Source organism: Epinephelus fuscoguttatus, linkage group LG12, assembly GCF_011397635.1.
Source record: "Epinephelus fuscoguttatus linkage group LG12, E.fuscoguttatus.final_Chr_v1".
NCBI classification, from domain to species: Eukaryota; Metazoa; Chordata; class Actinopteri; order Perciformes; family Serranidae; genus Epinephelus; species Epinephelus fuscoguttatus.
The window spans coordinates 32,597,401-32,618,260 of NC_064763.1; the positions used below are offsets into that span (position 1 = coordinate 32,597,401).

At 41.4% G+C, this 20,860-nt stretch overlaps 1 protein-coding gene across 1 annotated transcript in view; it reads left to right on the forward strand.

Moving 5' to 3' along the window:
* nsg2 (neuronal vesicle trafficking associated 2) overlaps positions 1-20,860 on the forward strand; it is a 64,348-nt gene extending 43,488 nt beyond the window's left edge. The window contains exons 4-5 of the mRNA XM_049592293.1: positions 13,403-13,513; positions 19,322-20,860. Coding sequence (XP_049448250.1) covers positions 13,403-13,513; positions 19,322-19,519 — 309 coding nt within the window. The 3' untranslated portion in view covers positions 19,520-20,860. The remainder of the gene's footprint in view (positions 1-13,402; positions 13,514-19,321) is intronic.

Sequence of the window (20,860 nt, forward strand, 5' to 3'; positions counted from 1 at the left end):
CAAGTTCTCCAATATTTCTCAACAAAATCAAATGTTAGAGAAATAACACAATATCAGTCACAGAGGCCACTTTTCTGTAGAACAAATACTTTTACTTTTAAAACTTTAAGCACATTTTGTCTACAGTACATCTGCACTTTAACTTAAATAGGATTTTGAGTGCAGAACTACAGCGCTCTAATACTGCTGGAGGTACTTCTGCAATAGAGGAACTTAATAACTCTTCCTCCACTGAAGAACCATAAGGTTAAAAAATATCTTTTGGAGCCAAAATGGCCACTGCTGTCTTGTCTCAAACTGCACCACTTACCTAAAAGTCCTTATCCACATCCTGCACTTTTAAATTCCATGTACAGTGAGTAGCTAGGGGCTCTCTGTTTTGCTCAAGGACACGCAGGGATCAAACCTGTGACCTTTCGGTTATCAGTTGCAGTTTCCAACCACTTGCCCTGACAGGTATGCCGTCACGCGCTTCATTAATTTCATCATTACAAAACTGCCTTAAGAGGATAAGAGAATATTTCATTTACATTTTTATGTAGCTTGCTGATCCCTGACTTAAACGCTTATGCATGTGATGAATAGGTGAGGGCTTAGTGTCTCGACTAGACACATTTCCATCGACACTGTTGGATCTTGAGGCTAGACTGGTTGGTTTGGCTCCAGAGGGAATGGATGAAGAATATTTTTTAATTTAACTTTTTTTATTTGAATGTATGAACAGTTTTTTCTGATGTCATAGTTAAGATTATGGCTGCATCAGTTATTTTTATGATCCGTATCTTAAATATTAAGAAAGAAAAAAATCCCTCTCAAGTACCTGGAGCCTACGGTCATAAAAATTAGTTGTTTTATCCAACCAACAGTCTGAATCCTGCAGATATGCAATTTATAATGATATAAAAGCTGCAGATCTTCACATGAGACAAAGGAACTGGAGAATGTTTGCAATTTTTACTTGATAAATAATTAATGATGACTGTGTTCCATTAAATTGTCCCAGTAAGCCGTGACAGTGGGCCAGCATGCACAGTACCGTGTCCCTGAGAATGAAGCAGCTGAATGGAATCCAGTTTTATTATTTACACCTGTCCTTGTCCTGCTGTGATGTATCAAAATGTGATCTGTGAAAACAGCCTTGTCTCCAATTTTTGCAGTTTTTCCATTGATTGTTGCATCTGTTGTGATAACACTGTACTCCCCAAGGTAATTGCTGACATGTGGGAAAATGACACTCAGTGTTTCAGACGATCAAATAGATTGCAAACAAGCCAACAGTTCAGAATATCAGATGACCTAAATCCCATTACTGCAGCTGCTCTCACCGAAAAACGATCATGTGAGTTGACAGTGCAAGCAGCTTATTACGACCATTCTTATGTTTATTGTAAGGTGGTGCCCTCTAGCAGCTGTGCTAATTATTACAGGAGCAGAGAAGGAAGTGACATGTCCAGTTGATATAAAAAAATATAAAAGAAGCAGCTATAGGACGGATGGGAGTGGAGATGGATGGGTCAAAGACACACAGGACTTTTACCCTGGACACCAGTGTTCACGTCCCTAAGAAATAATATTTATTTTAATACCAAACAATAATGTTTTTTCTAAACCTAACCACATAGTTCTGTTGCCTTAACCTAACCAGGTAGTTTTTGAGCGAAACTCATGACGTTAAGGATGTGTTTCAAACTGTGACCATTATAAAGGTAATATATGTCATTTTGTGGTGGGTCATATAAGTCATTTTGGAAGTCAGTGGAGAGTAGGGCTGCCCCTGACTAAAAATTTTCCAAGTCGACCAATTGTCATCATTTTGGGCTATTAGTCAACTAGTCGCCCACGTGTTTACGATATTGGTTTAATTATTAGTTTATATTTTGTGCGGGGCAACACAATGGTTTGAGTTGAAGGTGTGAGAAAGAATAGTATCAGTAACATTGTTAACACTGTGCTACATTACAGAGAAATACAAAACCGTACTAATGAACCTTCATTAATATAGGCCTATATTTTATCTACAAGTGCACGTCACACACTGAGCGAGCCGCCTGTTAATGACGCTGTGGGCTAATGGGCATGTAGCTACTTCCATGTTTCAGATGATACATCATGTTTGTAGTCGATCAATGAAGATGAGTTTACATATCACCTTGGGTTCATCCTTCACCTTCTCAAAATGATCCCACACTTTGGATTTCCTGCCCGACATGTTATTAACTAGCCTGTGGAATAACCACAGGTACCAGCCCTGGAAATCAGCGTGACTCCTGTCTGACTGCTGAGCGTGGACACTTCCTGTGTCTGTCCTTTCAAATTAAATCCCCACATTGTCCAGTCATATAGGTTTTGATATATTTTGACAAGGCGCAGCTCCTAAAAGAGTTAAGCATGTGAAAGTACTACAGAAAGTAGGGAAGGTCTAATGTAAATTTGGAAATTCGTCTGTAAACTTTAAAAGATATCTTCAACGGACAGTTAGGTAGTAATATCACCATTTTCAAATTAATGTAGTGAGCACAATGTTCTTATAAAGGGATAGAATCGACAGCCAAACCTTTGAACCTTTAAAGGGGCACTCCCCACTTGTCTATCGTTTACTTTTGGAAGTCGAATCTGGTGGACATTTACTGACTTCTGCTGCCTTCTGACCAGTGACCTTCAAGCTCTTCTTTTTCAATTCGTCTTTTTAGAGGATGCTTTCTCTCCACACTTACTCACCCTGTCAGTAAGTTCATTAATTTCATTAATCAACAAACTTCCCTGAAGGCATCTGAGGTTATTACAGCCAAGATAAAATTATTTAATATTAGAATTTTTTTCTCATTTGATATTAATAACTTTTTATAATGCATGTAGCTCGACATGTCAGCACAAGGATTCACTGTGTAGAGGCGGAGATGAATCCATTAAGACATGCAGGATTGAGCGGTTTCTCGTGCTGCTGTAGAGAAGGTGTCAGAGGGTAATTGAAGATGAATGAAAGATTGTTGTTTATGCCTCCATCAGTGATGTATCGATTGATGCATCAACCGGTATCCCACTGTGTTTGTTGCTCGCCTCCCTGCCTCTCTGTCTGTGTGTCCGTCTCTGCCACCTGCTTCCAAGAGAGGGACAAGCTTCTCCATCTGCCCCTGGATCTCCATCACTCGCTCCCTGTCTGCTTTTCGCTTGCTGCTTTATTGTCTCTGTCATCCCCTCTTTTATTTCTCACTTTGCTCCCTCTGTCACACTGTTATCTGTTTTTATCAGCATCATTTTTTTCTCTCACACCCCTCTCCTGTCACCTTCCCTTTCTCTCGCTCAGACACACACTTACATATTCTCCTCTTTTTCCTTGAGCGAATGAGAGGAGGTGTCTGCTCCCCCCCATATGGCCTGTCAACTTCCAGCAGTGAGAGTGTGGGTGGTGTGTTGCATTCTAACATATCGGGGCGTTAAAAAAAAAAGAGAGAAATCATATGTTTAATGGTGGTGAAATAGGCTGTGAAGAAGCACTTCCATTAAGGAAACTGCCTTTGAACTTACGATGCACTGGGCAGCCATTAATAATTAAAGGGAAGTGGGTTTTTTTGTGGAAAATATTAATTATAAATCAACTGTTTTCGACTTATCTGGGAGGCAGCGTCAGGGAAAATGAGCAGGTGGTGTGTGTTGTGAAAGATGGGTAAACATAAACAATAGGTAGAATGCAGATGCTTAATCTGCAGTCAGAGATGACAGAGGAACAATCCTACTGGATCTTTTATAATCTGGTTTGATTGTCTTTTCCATAATAATACACAACCGTCTAGAGCTGCAGACTCTGTGATACAAGAACACAGGACAGGAAAAATATGTGCATGGAAATGTGCAGTATAATAAAGTTGACTGACAGAGGAACAGTCAACAACAATTCTGACAATTCAATGTAATTTTTATAATAGTAAATAATATAAAGTTATTTGGATAGCACCTATCTAAACAAGGTTACAAAGTGCATGAAATACAGTACTTAAAAGCTGAGAAAAATAGTGTGCACACAGGCAAAAATAGAACAAAAGGAAATAAAACACACAAGCTACAAATCACAAAGTACAAATCAGGCATTGAAGGGAAAGCTTTCCAATAAAGCTATGTTTTCAGCAATGATCTAAAAACAGGTAATCTGCTAGCCAGCCTAATCTCCTCAGGCAGAGAATTCCAGAGCCTTGAGGCCTTGATGGCAAAAGCCTGCTCACCTTTAGTCACCAAACTCAACCTAGGGACGACTTTTTAAGCAATGTTGCTAAATGTTTGCTAGTTTCAGCTTCTCAAGGGTAAAGATTAGCTGCTGCTTTTCAGTGAATGATAATTGGTTAGATATTAATACCAAGTTTATGTCTGACTTTAAATCCATCAGGGCACCCAAAAATGAAAATTCAGCCATTACCTACTCACTCATATGCCGAGAGAGGCTCAGGTGAAGTTTTAGAGTCCTCACATCCCTTGCAGAGATCCAAGGGGAGAGGGGGTAGCAACACAACTCCACCTAATGAAGGCTGACGGTGCCCCAGATTCACACGTCCAAAAACGCATAATTGAAACCACAAAATATCTCCATACTGCTCGTCCGTAGTGATCCAAGTGTCCTGAAGCCCCGACAAAAAACGTCATTTGAACTCTGTTTTTAGGGTTTTTATGGGTGAGTAGATAATGGCTGAATTTTCATTTTTGGGTGCACTATCCCTTTAAGGCTTGACATTAAGGGCTCTAGTTTCCCGGCGTGGCGCAGGGTGGCGAACCCCACACAGAGCTAGTTTTGAGCAGTGCAACCCGAGGCGCGCTCAGTTTGGTAGTTTGGCAGACCGAGGTGCGCTGAGATGGGTGTGGCGGCGCAGCAGGGGGAGGTGGCGACAGATCCAGCTTGGCGCAGTGACAGTTTCGTGCCAAAAGGCTTCGCTGAAGGTGCGCTAAAAGCTCGCCAACTGAAGCCACGTCTACTGTCAGCGCAGGGGGAGCGCAGCCGGTGTAAGCCGAAGTTTGGCTGACCGGCGGACAGTGCGCACACGTCACCAAAACCTCACAGGCAGGTTTCCAGAATATCAGGCACATTAACGATGCAATAAATACCCCAAAAAACACTATTCAATGCAACTATCTGCAATCAGCACATAAATGTATCTCTATATCGACTGTCCTGTCACATCTGATGTCAGATCAAAGGGGATTGGCACCGTTTGGCACGTTTGGCACGCGTAATGGAAACCCAACCTGATTTGATTAACACAGCTGCAAACTAATGAGTTCACATCCCTCTCAGCCAACCACAAACAGCCACAGCATCAGATAGGGAGTATATATTCAGCATCTGTCATCTTAGAAAAGTCAGAAGAAAAGAAACAGAGTGAGACTGCGAGAGAGAAAGAGAGAGCGCGCGCACGAGAGAAACGCAACATTGATTTACAATTGTGGTGACCTCCTCCCAGGCTACCTTTGCATCATCAGCCCGTGGAGGTCTGCTCGCAGTTCCGTATATTCGGACACTGCGAGCTTGGACCTCCCGGACCAAAACATCAGTTTCCTCCTGGGAGAAGTTTGGCCGTCTGACGCTGCTGCTCTCTTCTGCCATGGCGAATTGAGTAAACTCTCATTATGTCTTTGCGCGGCGCATTTAAGGGCGAGGAGAGGGGCTCATTTGATTGGTGTGATGTGTGTAAAACCCACTCCACGCCTTCTCTCCTCCCTCTTTCCGACTTGCGCAGGTAGGAGGGACGGAGGTGGGAAAGAGGAGTAGCTGCGCCAGCGCACACGGTGTGCCAAATGTGCAAAATCCGCCTGGCCACACCCAGTTGGCGAAGCGCAGTTGCACTGCGCCCCTGCCGCGCCCGGTCTGCGAAACTAGAGCCCTAAATGTTTTGTAAGCTCCAGCGATCAGTGAACTTTGTCTTTTGTAAAACTGAAGATTTTTAAGGTTTTTGATTGTGAGCCCTGTCTCTAGAAATGTCATTAAGATACAACTAATTTGACACTGCAAAGGGAAACATAATGCCGAGCAAATTATGTGTTCTATTAACATAATGAGGAAATGTTGCAAATGAACTCTTCTGACAAGTTGTAAAAATGTTGATAATAAATGTGTCAGCAAAATGTTCACTGAAAATGTATTCCAGTTGTTTTCCACCACAATCTTGCAATACAGTTTCTGCTTGTAGTGACTGCGGCATTATTTTTTATTCTTTTATTTTTTAATTAACATCAATCACAACTTCTCCCTAACCTTACCCAAAGTGTGCATTTGTTGCCTAAATCTATAACATGATACTTTGTTAATAGCAGCCCAGTCTCATTTCTTAGTCGTTGAATACAGTCAGTGACTTCCCTGTCAGACACTGACAAAAAAAGTCGTCCTTTCACATCTCTATGATACGGGGTGGGGACCATCAGTGTGTAACATTGCCTGATGGCATTAGGGGCAAATGCAGCCAGACAACAACGTAAGTTAAGGGAGCAAAGTGCAAGTAGGGTGGGCGTCAGGGATGGTGGAGCAGTCCAACAATCACCTGTCAGCTGTCACCCAGGAGGCCACTTCTCGTATGAATATAAACCCAAACCCTGTTATTTTTTTCTAAACCTAACCATGTGCTTTTGTTGTTAAAAGGAAAATAACATCTATTCGCAGTGTTGTACTGACACAATACATTTATTTAGAAAGAGACTGTATGCGACTGAATTTCCTGTGAAAATGGAAGTGTATTTTGAAAAGTCACAATGCATGCAACAGGCTGCAGTCTACACTGTGTCCTAAAGTGTCAACACCAGACGCACCCAGGGTACTTTGCACGTCATATGTATACGTGGAAAGTCCATGACCAAGTGGCGATATGTGGCGAGGTCGGAGTGAGAATGTGTTATCGTAGCTTTTATAAAAGGTGACCAAAACACAATCTTTCCCTCACATTAACCACAGGGCTTTTGTTGCCTAAACCCAAGAAAGGAGTCTGACACAAACCCCAAATTCTGGTGTCAAGGTCCTGCACTTTATACGCCTACATCCTCTCCAACCACCTACCTTGTGTAGCCTACACGTTACATGAATATAGTGTTTTGTTACCTGAAAAAAACGTCTCTGAACATAATCTAGGCAGGGATTATATTTCCACAACAGCATAATTAGGAGAGCAGTTTAGTAACATATAAATATAATTTCTAGTAGACAGCGTTGAATTTGTTGGTCAGACAAAACAAAATGAGATGACAGCAGCTTGGGCCTGAGGAGATTCTAACGAGCATTTTTCATTATTTTGAATTATCTTTTTCTCTTTCCTTTTTTTCAGATTGTAAATTGTTTTTAAAGTGCCGCTTTAATTGTTTAATTCAAATTGTGTGACTTGTTTTTTAATGTTGTCAGTCTAACTCATTGTTATTGCTCTCAACCATTTTTAAAAATTAGATTTTTCATCTCAGTCAGGGTTTCCTGGTTGAATAAATGTTAGATATAATAAACATTGCTGCACAAAGAACAATGAAGCTGTGTGTGGTCACTCACAGCACTACACAACATAGGGATAAAAGAGGCAAGGGATAAGTCTGATTTCTTTGACTTAAGTTTTGTGGGTGTTTGGTTTTTATATTGCTCTCAAGCTTTTATTTGACACATCCAGTTTCATGTGGGCAAACAGTGTGAATGCGCAGGAGCACTAGAATGCTGCTAAAATGTTCCATTTGCATAAAAACCTTGCTCAGTACAGCTTTAAAACACAATCTGAATGTTTTATATCCACGTGAATAGAGACACAGGGTGGTATTAGGTGAACCAACTAAAGCCCAGCGGGCACGGCCACCTGCCGCGCAGTCAATCCAATCCTTACTGATGGAGCCAATTCTTGTTAAGGACACGCTGCTCTTAGTCCAAATTATAGCAGCGTGCTGTGCTTCTACCTGCATCCAAGAAAAACAAACGTGTGTCTGTTATCTGTGTTGCACAGCAAACAGGATGATGGTTGTGTTGGTGGCGATAGTGGTGTAGGATGGCACATACTGGAGCGCTAATGACAAAGCAGCCCTGTTGACTGTGTTCAACAGAGAAACAGGATGATGTGGGAGAAGCTGCCGTGCTGGGAGACAGCATGGCCTCCTATTGACCAAAAGAAGCATTATTTTTATGTTAGTTTCTACTGTATTTTGTTCTGTTGTTTTTATTTGCTTGTGCTTAATGTGACTGCACCCGTGGCGCAGATTCAGCTGTTATCAGAGATATGAGAGCATAATCTTATCAAAGAGGAATATTGCATCAGTCCAGTAGATACTGGCAGATAAAAGTATGAATCCACTTCATGCACGGAGGGAGTCTTCATCCGCAAGCTGTAGCGTTACCCTGGCGACCCCTTAAGGTTTACTGCGGTGTTCAGCCAGATTATGAATAATGGAGAAAGGTCAGGATAGATTTTTAATGGATTTATACAGCACATGGCTGCGGCTGCATCAACAGGGATTCCAGGGCGATCGTTTCTATCACAAAGGGCGGGATATGTTCCTGTCTGAACTGTTGCTCCGACTGCGTTGAATCTACAATGAAAGTGTCACTGAACATCAACATAGGCAACACTCGCCGTGTCAGGGTTAATGCCACTAATCTGTTTAATGCACGTGCCATGTCATGCCCTAATTTCAAGCATCATTTAAGAGTGGTCAGATTATATGTTGCAGCAAGCCGTTTTAATTCAATAAATAATCGGCTGAATGAGTGTTTCAGATGGGTGGGCCACACGGACAAACGCTTCAAATGCTGTTTAAATTTCCTCCATTTTAGTCGCGCAAAGGAGCAAATCTCCTCAGTCATTAGCGACTTAAGTCTCCATTTCATGTTTCAAAGTGTCTACACAAAGTTGGGTCTCCACATGCATGAAACACTGATTGCTCACTGCATGATATGAGGAGCTTTACAGTAATCCCTCTCCTTAATAAGCTGTTTCATGTGCATCACGATTAAAAAAAGGGGGTCAGGATGGGTCTTAATCAGTCATTTTACGTCTGTTACATCCAGAATGCGGGTCGCCGTGACTTTAAACACATCCTTTTTAAAGTATCACAGTGTGTGTGTGATGTGGGAGATGTAATTTATGGAGAGTGTCAGCATCAACCAAGGCTGAGAGTCGTGTCCCCCAGTTGACACCAAGTAAACAGTCACTTAGCTTGCGTGTCCCTGTCCACCCCCATAACACTGATGGAGACTAATGATCACACCCATGTGTAATTGCTCTGACATCTCGCAGTGACAGATCATATAGAGAGCAGTAAATCGGGAATGGCTTTAATGCCAGTCTAGAAATGGAAACAGGAAATTAGAAACATTCATCTGTTATGGAAGGTTCCATTTTTTTCAACTCGCTCACTGTGATAAATCTGACTTTTTAATGGCGGCATTTTATTTTGGAGCGTGTGGGGAGAATGGACAAATGCAGATACAAGCATATGCATTCACCACACACATACCTACACTGGCATTTGTGACTTGGCAGACAATACCATTTTTAAACACAGCTATCCTTTGTACTCGATTTGCATAATTCTAATTAAATGCTCACTCAGAAGCACCCAATCAGGGTGTCAAGTAGAAAGTAGGAGGAAATAAACCCTTTTATATGTTAATCTGCTTTACTACAACATTGTCTACCCTGCCAGGAAAATGAATATTTCACACCTCAAACTACACAGAGGCATTCTTATTTGCATCAGTACGCAGAAATAAATGTGTTATTTCCATCATTTTAGATTAGCTCTGCTTTTTTTGGCTGCTATTACGCATTTTTCACACTGCAGATGTATTTTGATTCTGTCCAAGCAAATTCTGATAACATTTCATAGTTCCTTGTTGTGAGGCCTGACCAGAACATTTAAATGTGTTCCAGTTTTTTTTTTTGTTTTTTTTTGGACAATATATTCTCTTTAAACCGGCAATTGAAAGGCTTAATTTGCACACTTGAGCACATCAGAACTGATGCAGTTTCAAAAATGCAATTCGTAAATCAGCTTGCCACTGGTGTATTTACAAAAAGGAAAGGACATTTCCTTTCTTAAACAGCTGGAGCTAAGTGATTTCTCTCAGTGACCTGAGTGCACTGACAGTCAGCACAGGTTTGGACAGGAAGGATGCTGATTGATTCATGAGGCTGTTTTAAAAACAAGATGCCAGACAACTGAAATCCACTATACCTGCACACTTACAATCAGTGTGGGTTGTCATAGACAGCCAGGCTGAATCAACATTGACAATATGAGAAAATGTATGCAAGGGTGTTTATTATGTGTCTTAACCTTCTGTAAAACTTCAAATAGTAGCCTGGGCTATTATTTGCTTAAATCGCTGAAATCAGTAGGCCTATATTTGGGATAGGCGTCTATATGGGACAGGCCTTTAATTCCTTTCACATAAAACTGTTGCTCAGCAAAGATCGAGATTTACAATCAAATTTTATCTAAACAAGTATTAAAATTACTTGTATAAGAATTAAGCTTCAGATAATATATCAATTATCCATTTTTGTAACTGCTTATCCTCTTGAGGGTCGCAGACAGGTCACCAGACTATCACAGGGCTGACACATAGAGACAGACAACCATTCACACTCACATTCACACCTACGGGTAATTTAGAGTTATCAATTAACTTGCACGTCTTTGGACTGTGGGAGGAAGCTGGAGTACCTGGAGAAAACCCACGCTGACACAGGGAGAACATGCAAACTCTGCACAGAAGGGTTCCCTCCTGGAATCGAACTAGGAACCGTCTTGCTGTGAGGTGACAGTGTTGACCACCACCCACCGTGCAGCCCTGTATATCGATTATGAGTCATTCATTTGATCTAGCTCCAACAGACAGCACATCATAGAAACAGAGAGTTACAGCACTCAGATATTACAGCACCTGGCATAGGCACAACACCACTTTATCCCATTAAAACAATACTTAAAGTACAACTTGAATTCGTTTTTATAAAAAAAAAAAACCCTCTTGATTCTTTTGATCTCAGGACCCTTATGAACTAAAGTAATATGAATAACTTACAGAGTAATCGTGGCCTGGAAATGCAGACTCAAATCTAGAAAGATTTTGAGTCTGGCCCTCATCGATGCACCCTTCCTACCCATGGGGTGGCACTAACTGAGGCATATTAAATACCGCCACACGCAACTGAATAGCAAAATAGCCAATCAGAGGAAAAATACAAGGTGATGTATTCATTGCACTAAGCCCCATTTGTTTGCTGACCAGTGGGGCTAACTGATATATTATGCTTTTGCCGTATACCGCTGGCAAAATGGCAAAAACGTCCTTCCTGGAAGCGAAGGCTTCTAGGACAGTCTTCTGTTCCTCTCTCAAGGAAAAAGATAAGTGTAGTTGGCTTAGCGTTTCTTCCAAAGCTAAACTGAATGGACGTGGTCCTTCAGCAGCTGCCATCTAGGGGTGTAACAATACATCGATCCACATCAATACATCGATTCATTGATTAATGATCCGATTACATCGGTGCAAAATGAAAACATCGATCCATATCATCATCTTAAAGATACACATTTATTTTTGAAATTCACATAGCACGTCTGTGTCACCCTTTCTAGGCAAGCGCACCTCCGCTCAAACAACAAATAGAGCTCAGAAATAAAATGGTCAAATCATGTTCTAGTTGTTTTTGTGAGTTGATGTAAATGATTGTGTTAGATGGGCATATGATATCATGTCATATCAATCAAAGGCTCCTGAATCGAATTGAATCAAAATCATATCGTGACAGACTTTGTGATATCAGCAAACATTGTATCATCATCCAAACAAATCGATATAATATCGTATCATGATGAAGCTGGTGATTTACACCCCTACTGCCATCTTGGCTGTTTATTTTTCAACTTCTCCGCCACAGCGCTGTCATCATCATGTTACGCCCGCCCAGAGACCGCCTCTGTCAGATAGACTGATTGGTCCGATTGGTGATTCACCAGGCTCTGCTTGTCGGGGCCAGATCCCCGTGCAGTGCAAATTCGAATTTGCAAGGGGCGGGGCATATGGATTTCCAGGTTAGAGTAATGGACACATAATAGCCAACGGCCTGCTTCTATACATCCGAAGAACTTCTATTAAATTAAATGAACTGCTTGGCAACCAGACCAGGCGTCTAATTGAGACCTGCCTTTGTTTGTCAAAATGTATAGCCACACCGGACTGGTAAAAGGGACTGGGTGTTAAACTGGCACTAGGCTTTTAATTGAAGTGTTATGGTGCGTAAGTATTAAAGAGTATATCTTGTGATGTGCTGTATGTAATGTATATCACGTGACATGTATGCCACATAATGTTTACTGTGTTACCTAATTAAAAAAAACTCAAATCATGAAACATGATCGTGGATCAGTGAAAAGCCCGGTACATCTCATACAGATGTTATAAGTCTCCTTGTGCGCTGGATTCAGATGCCGACAGCCACTGACATAGGACATAGGACGCCCTTGGAATGAGAGTGGGCTGCAGTATTATAATAAAGTATTTGAGCAAGGTGCCCAATTGTATGTACAGTATAGGTAAAAACAATTACGGTTCATTGAACAAAGGCAAAAGAAATGCATAATATTCAGATCCACTGAAACTGGATGGACAAATTAATTATGTCCCAGTCCTAATTCAATAGGTCTCTATAAAGAGACGCAGCTTGCTGTAATGAAGTCCTTTATATTAAGCTCACATCACGACAAAACTTCACCGTCTGCATAACAGGAGGTGATATCTTTGAGGATTACAAGAAGATTTTATGTAAGCCGAGACAAGTCTGCAGTAGCTTAAGTGCGCTTTGATCTTTCACTTTTGAAGAACATTTGTAATTTAATGAGGGAACTTGTGGAAAGTTTTTTATGCATATTAATTAAACCATTATTTATTTAAGAAACCTAATTAGAAGTTCATATTTGCAATAGGGCTTTTTCACGGGAGACATTTAATTTTAACATGTCACAGTAGGAGAACCACAGGTCTAAACTGTGAAGTTAAAGAGCTGCTTCAGTTTCTGGGTCCTGGTTTTGTGGTCACTGTCACGGCTTACTGGGACACTTGAATAGAACAGAGCCATAAGTAACAACTGTGCCTTTCCTACTATGACAAATCTGTTGTGGAAAAAAGGTCTATTAAGCTAAAAGGTACAGGTCCTGGTGCAGTGTCACAACCTGAGTCATCCATCATGGAAGTCAACAGGAACACCTTGCCTTGAGGAGCCATTCACCTCAGCCACCAGCATCTTACTGTACCATTTATTAGGACTACAGACACACACTATCGCACATGCTCCATCTTTCTCACTGTCGAACTCTCACCCTGCCTCACATATATAAACCACACATCCTCCCTTAATGCTCTGGCACACACACACACACTGACCAGTGTTTGTCCTCCCCCCAGGTGACGATTCTGATCATCCTGGCCCTGGCCTTCCTCGCCTGCATCGTGTTCCTGGTGGTTTATAAAGCCTTCACCTACGACCACGCCTGCCCAGATGGATTCATCTACAAGGTAAGATCCCTACGTGGCCTGTATTTCATTTCACAGTGTTACAACACACCTATCCACAGCCCAGAGACAGTCACGTGGTTAACAGGGCAGTGGGTAAAAGGTGAGCCTCCACAGGATCAGTTAAGTGGAGCTGCAGCTTTTCATTATTGATTGGTTCTGTATCATATATTTGATTTGATAAGTCTATAAATATCTAAAAATGTCCATCACAGTTTCCAACAGCCCAAGGTTACATTGTCTGATCACGCAAACTCTAAAGCCAAAAAATATTCAATATGCAATGATTTCAAATGGAAAAAAAGCTACAAACTTCAGGGAACTTGAACTAGTTTTTGCTTCAAAAACTAGTTAAACAATTACTTGATACAAATTTGTTGCCTCCTTATTTTCCTTGCCTCATCAGACCGAATTGTCAAGTCCTTACACTCTGTCTCCGTCATTTTAAGTCTGACATTGTGTCTACTTAAATGGATTTTCACGGGAGAGGGGGATTCAGTTTTCCCTAACCAATCACTACAGCCATACATAACAGGGTCTTAAGAGTAGAGCGCAGCAAAGTATGATGTTGGGCGATATTTAGAGGACATGTCGATTTAGGACATGTCGATTTAGGACATGTCTTGTCTGTCACTCCTAACTGGTTCCAATGCACTGCTTGACAATGCTAAACAACAGGTTAACAAAGGCGTCAGTTTTGTCCCTGGAGCTGATTCAATAATTGAGTCCACCCATGGCACTCTTTTTTTTCAGTAAAGAAACTCTGTTTCATGTCACGACACCAAACGAGAGATCTGACCCAGGATCTGGACCCAGGAAATGCTTCTCCATTAATTAAAGCAGAAGTCAAACATTTTGGAGCGTTAGATAAGAAAATAGTCCATAGAATGTCAGATGACAACAAGGGACGAGCACATGTGGCTCTTTAACCTCTCTACAATGGCTCCCTGTGGGTTTGTCAAAAAAAAAAAGAGGAAATAAATAACTGTCACTAACATCTTTAGTGTCATACATCATTGTTCTAGGCCTGTAAATATGTGTAGCCTATACACCGATCAAAAAATGTTTTACCATTTCATCAACAAAAATGGTTGTCATACATCTACGATCTGGCCCTTTTGCCTCTGAATTTGGCCAAACCTCAATGGCGGTGGCTCATCTGAAGTCTCCCGAGCTAGACTAACTATGGACTCTAAATCATATAAATGAAATCAGATGATTTAATAGTGTGAAGACAGATTTGTTTGCTTTCACTGCCTACACTGCAAAGTTAAAGTAGCAAATAATCATGAACTAGTCCATACCCATGGGTAGCTTTGTCACCTTCTACCTATGCCAATCCTCAATGCCTATGTGCAGTTTCACATAGATTGACCACGTCAGTGAGTAGAAAAACGTGGGACAGACAGAATGACTGACTGACTGACAGAATGACACACTGACAGTTTCTGTGATTATGTACAGCATACCATACCATGACTTAGTTATACCAAAAATTAGAAGAAAAACCCAAACATTGGTCCACACGGGGAGCCACAGCGATTGGTCACATTTTAGCCATTTTGAAGCATTTTTCTGTTGTTATAGCGCCACCCAGTTGCAAATTAGAGTTAAATTTCTCCAGTCACCTTGAGGCGTCCTGTTCTACATATCTACCAATTTTAGTAAAAATCAATATGGCGGTTAGGCCTAGATAAGAAATTAGCTCTCTAGCGCCCCCATTTTGTTTGATGGGGTCAATAATGGAGGGGTTCTCTCAGATTATGTGTGGTCATATGCCTACAAAGTTGCGTGGTGATCAGTGAAACCCTTGAGATGTTATACACCGATACGCCCATTCAAAGTTTGCAATTTCAGTTGGTTGCTATAGCGCCCCCCTTTGGCCAACTGATGTAATATTGCTTCATGCTACAAAAAAAACAAACTATTTCTCAAACTGTCGACCTATTCCTCAAAGAAATTGACCAATTATTTAGGCCTATTACTTTCAGCACTAGAGTTACATACCCTCTCTGCCTAAGTGTCCTTGTGCAAGGTGCAACATCCTCTTTGCCCTTCACTTTCTCCCTCCTCCTACTCTCCCTACTATCTAAATAAAGAATTAAAGGTGAGCGCACTGCCCAGTCTCCTATGGGAGAAAAAAAAAACCCTGCCCTACTTTTACTTATATGTGAGGTTATATTACAGGAAGAGGCTAACAAGGCTCATCAGACAGGCAATCATCAATCAATGATATCAGTGATTTTGTTATGACCATCATAATCAAGTGTAATTTTCGGCATTTGTTCCTCGACAACAGAGGCCAAAGAAGCAGAGTCTATTGAGGCTGCTCTAACATGTCATTAACTGCATTGACAAATAGATGAAAATTAGACTTAGTGCCTGTTTTACAATAATTACCACAATTATGATCCCTAATGATTCATATGGCTGAGGTCCTAATAGAAAATGGCTCATGCAGCCATTCTGATCCAACAATCTGCTGCCCAGATATGTACAGTAGTAGTGTTGAATCTTTAGTTTTTCAGTATGTGATGCTGACAGCCTCTCCTCTCCTCTCCTCTCCTCTCCGCCCTGGTACTTATAGATTTCCACTGCACTGCACTTATAACATAAGTTTCTCTGCACTTTGTGAGAGGTCACCTTGGAAGTCTGTGTCTCTGGACAGATCTGGTCTTTAAGGTGGAATAAATCTAGTTTCAGGCCCACAGCCTCTGCAGGGGCTCTGACTGCAGTCTGCAGAGGTATTATTAGCAGTGTCACATGCATGTTCACTGGGTGCACAAGTGTCCATACTTACACAATGTGGCACACACACACTACAGAACTGCGCACAAGGTTGTAAATGTACATACACATATGTAAATATACATACACAAGCAGATTCTAATGTTCTATGGAGTCATAGAGATGAGTCTGCATCGCTGCTGAGAACAAATTCTTGTGTTTTTTTTCTCTGCTGAAAAACGTGTTTTTTAAATGTCTTTTTTAATTTTTAAAATCAAATAAAAACAATGTTCAGACTGTCAGCCCAGATCTGTCTTTGGCATTTCAAGATTGCATCCAAATTGATTTTTGAAAGTCTGGGCAGCAAAAAAAAAAAAATAAAATAAACAAACAATTTTTGCAAATTGGATCCAAACCACATTTGGAGGTGGTTTAAAATGCTATTTCAATTGGATTTCTACAGATGCATCTCAGTCCCTGACTGCTACAACCACATTTCAAAGTGTCTTATGCAACATCGCAATGCAACCCACAATGCCAATGTGAATCTGCTGGCACTTTCAGGGCAAAGGGGCCTCCATTTCTCATACCTTCACACTGGAAAGCCACTTCGCCAGTGTAGCTACCTAGTTGCATACACCTTCATAGTTACCATAGCAACCTATGCTGATTGGTTAGTGATGTCTGGACACACCAAATCTGTTCTGATCAAAAAGTGCACATGGTCTGTCTTAAAAGAAAACTTCACCCAAGAAAATGGCCATTCTACTCACCACCTGTTGCATTGAATTTGTGCAGAAAACTTTCTTTTACACGCAGGGTGAACGGAGAATCCAAAAACATTCTTCAAGAACTGAAGTAAAAAAAAAACAAACAAAAAAAAACAAAACATTTTTAACAACAGCAAAATCTATCTATTTTTTTTTTTTTTGAAAAGCTCAGTTTGCAGATTCTCACACATCTCTTGAAGTACAATCCAAGCCCCATTTATTCAGTCATATGCTCAGTGCTTCCCAAACACATGGTGATTTTTTGGAGGATGTATTGATCTGCCTGCTGTCTTAAAGTAGCCTTAGACATGCCACTTTCCATGTCACAATTGTATTTGAATATATAGAGGATGTCAAGTATAACAACCCGATCTCACTTCCCGCTTGTCAAATGACGACACTTGTTCAGTGGCCCCTTGGTGCCAGACAACGAAGCACAGAGGCACCCTTTGGTGGCAGTATGAAATGCCCCCAGGTGGCTTCATCTATCAAAGCTCTGGGTTAGGGTACCACCATAGTTACTACCATAGTTAAGAGAAAATCACAGTGTGCGCAGGTCAAACACAGAGTCTAGTCTAATAATAATGTAGTTTGCTAGTATGTGTACAGTAGCACACTATGTTAGTGACGTATGCAACGTGATATTATATCATAGTAACAAACGTAGTTATTTATAGTCATGCCATGATGTTTTTTCCTGAAACTAACTGCGTCCTTTAATGCCGAAACCCTGAAGAAGTACAACAAAAAATTAAGTTTTTTTTTTTGTACTTAGATCCAAAGTTTACCTCAAAAGACACTGTATGCATTTAAAAAGCAAAAACTGTACATTTAACTGTACACTGTACAGACAATGCATGTAGCAAGTGTAACAAACAGGCCGTCCCTAAACGTCCAAAACTGATGCAGGAGGGGTACTTAGAGCGTCATATTTTGAAGTGAGGGGCCACTGACCAAGTGTCAGAATTTGAAGAGTTGGGGGTGAGAATGTGTTGCATGTAACACTTAGTACAGTGGTTCCCAACTGGTTGGTTACAGTCCAAAAGTGCTTCACAGGCCCATTCTGAATGGACCACAAGTGACTTGCAAACGTGTCAGGTTCTTACAAAACACACTTAATTCTGAAGTATTGTGAACTTCCAGCTCAGAGCTTTGATTTTGAGATGCCATTTCCTGCTGTAGACTGAGTGACCAACAGACAGCTACTTGACAGAGACAGCAAACTAGTTTGACGACATGGCCAAATGCAAGTAAGACACTGAATGTATTAAGCTGTGTGGACCTTGAACTAATGACTGAGGAGATATCTGGACCCTGTGGCTGGACCAGTTGGGAATCAGTGACTTAGTATGCGTAGAGTTAAACTTTTAACTAGTTAAAGGCGCTGTATGTAAGAATGTGGCCAAAACGGTTACTGCACTCAAATTCAAAATACTGCTGCGAGTCGTGTCTGCCCCCCCTCCCCTACAGATTTGAGGTTGCTGCTCTGTGCTGAATTGCTGCGTTGTGCTCCGGCGTCCAGTGTTCTAACACCGGCAAAAATAGAAGTTCTGCGTATCTGTTGCAGCTGAGACGGAGCCGGGATGCAGCACAGCCACAGCCGGTGAAAACACACACATTGACTACAGCTGTATCCTATCGGCTCCGCTGCCGTGCCGGAGCGCAGACGCAACCAACACACATCTGGTGGAAATTGGGGGTGATTTGTTTGCCCACGGGCGGCTGCCGTGGCAGGGCCGCGTTGCCGCGTCCTTGATCTTCGGTTTTCCAGCGGACTGTTCGAGCAAGTCCAGCTTCTCTGCTGCTAACGCTGCTGCCGGGATACAGCTGAGAAGGAGCCATCTGCTTGCCGTGCTGCTAACGTTTGTTTCTCAAAAAAATCAGTTGGGTCGATGACTCACCTGCACATGGGCTACAATGTATGATTGAAAATGAATAACAGTTGAAAGTATTCGAAATGTCCATCCCTGTCTAGCTATGATGCTAGTTAGCCAACTTTGGCTAAAGCTTACCTGTCGAGGAGAAGAGTAGCCACTTCGACATCGATTTCAAATTCAAAACATAAACATGATTTGCAGCCCTTAAAAATTTTTTTTAAATGCGAATATTCTGGCTGTACTATTGTTGTCGGTGAGATAAGTATGTTATATGAACATTATTCCTTAGTCTCTGTGACATATTAGGAGGATTTTACGACTATTTGCTTTAGATTTCTTACATATAGCTCCTTTAACTAGATGCTCCATGTAGCATCATTAACAGTGAAGTAATTGCTGAATGTTCTGAGCCTTGTTTCTCTCTTTCTCCCTCACAGCACAAGCGGTGTATCCCAGCCTCTCTGGAGGCCTACTACGCTGCCCAGGATGCCAACTCAAGGGGCCGTTTCTACACAGTGATCAGCCACTACAGCATGGCCAAGCAGACCACCTCGCACTCGGTCTCTCCCTGGCTGCCTGGAGGGGCGGCGGGGCAGCAGCATGACGCTAAACCCCCCAGTGGCGAGGGCCACTGAGTTAGCCAAACGGCTAAAATGTGTTGTAAACACATACAGACACATGCAGACATGAAGAAACACAAACACAGGCAGATATAGACGCAGACACACACAAACATGTAGGTGAGTATTTAAAGATATAGACAAAGAGACACACATATCCACGACAGCTACATATATGCCAATATAAAGAGAAAACATGCATGCAGACTTAAAACACACAAGCACATGCTAAGTCATATTCTGATTTACCTTGACTGCCCATATATGTGCTCACTCTCTTATCAAGGGGCATTTCCCATTGAATCTTTGCTTTGGGATTATCATCATCTGCTGATACACACTCGCATACACAAACACACACACACAGTCTGCTCTCTCGTCACCATGTTTTTAGTCCCTTGCTCTAATTTATTATTTATTGACTGTCTTGATATATTTATTTTTTACTGTAATGTATGGATGATTTGTATGTGATTATCTTTGTACAAAGGCACGAGTCAATGCTGAATTTCACGCTTCCTCTTTGTGAGATTCTCTGGAGTTTTTTTTTTCTCTTCAAGTGTGTAAACTGTAGTTAATGTATATTCATTCATGGCCCCTCTTCCTCTTTGCCTTTCTTGTCCAAACTGTGTAACCTCAGGCACATCAGTCAAACTCCACACACACACAGAAACACACAGATCACTTCATAAGCCAACCCCGAAAAATGTCAGTATGGTCTTGTATTGCTGTAACACATTTATCAGACATGAAATTTCAGCTGCACCGTCTGAGGAAGGTTTGACGCCAATGTCCACATCCGCAACACGTCCTGAGTTGATTGAATGAATTTTTCCATCATGGCTGTTTGATAGCTCATATACAGTGACATTTCAATGTGCTGTGCTATACATTTTAAATCCTGAAATCCCCCAGTGACCCAAGCTGCGCTCAGGCTAGTTTTTTGTGTGTATGCATTGTAGTAGCTTTTATTAGGAGGTTTTTCTTTTTGTTTTTACAGACCTATAATTCCTTCATGCGAATTACTTGCATAATGCTTCAGCTGCTGGTGTTGTAGCTCCATTTAACACAACGTTGCAGATTGGGAAAGGAAATACCATGCATATCACAGTCTCTTGCCAAAACTGTTATTTTCCGCTGTGTTTTGTTATGTTAATCGATGGGCTTCGACTGCAGCCGAGTTTTGTTCCTGTACCGTTATTTTTCATTTTGTAATGTTGGATCTGTTGTCAAGAGCGCTTTTATGAGATATTGTGATGTTGTTAGTTGATATGTAGCGATACCTGGTGTAATTTATCAGTGTGCATCCTTGTCCCTCTTCTCTTGGTTTGACTTCAAAATAAAACAAGCTGTGAC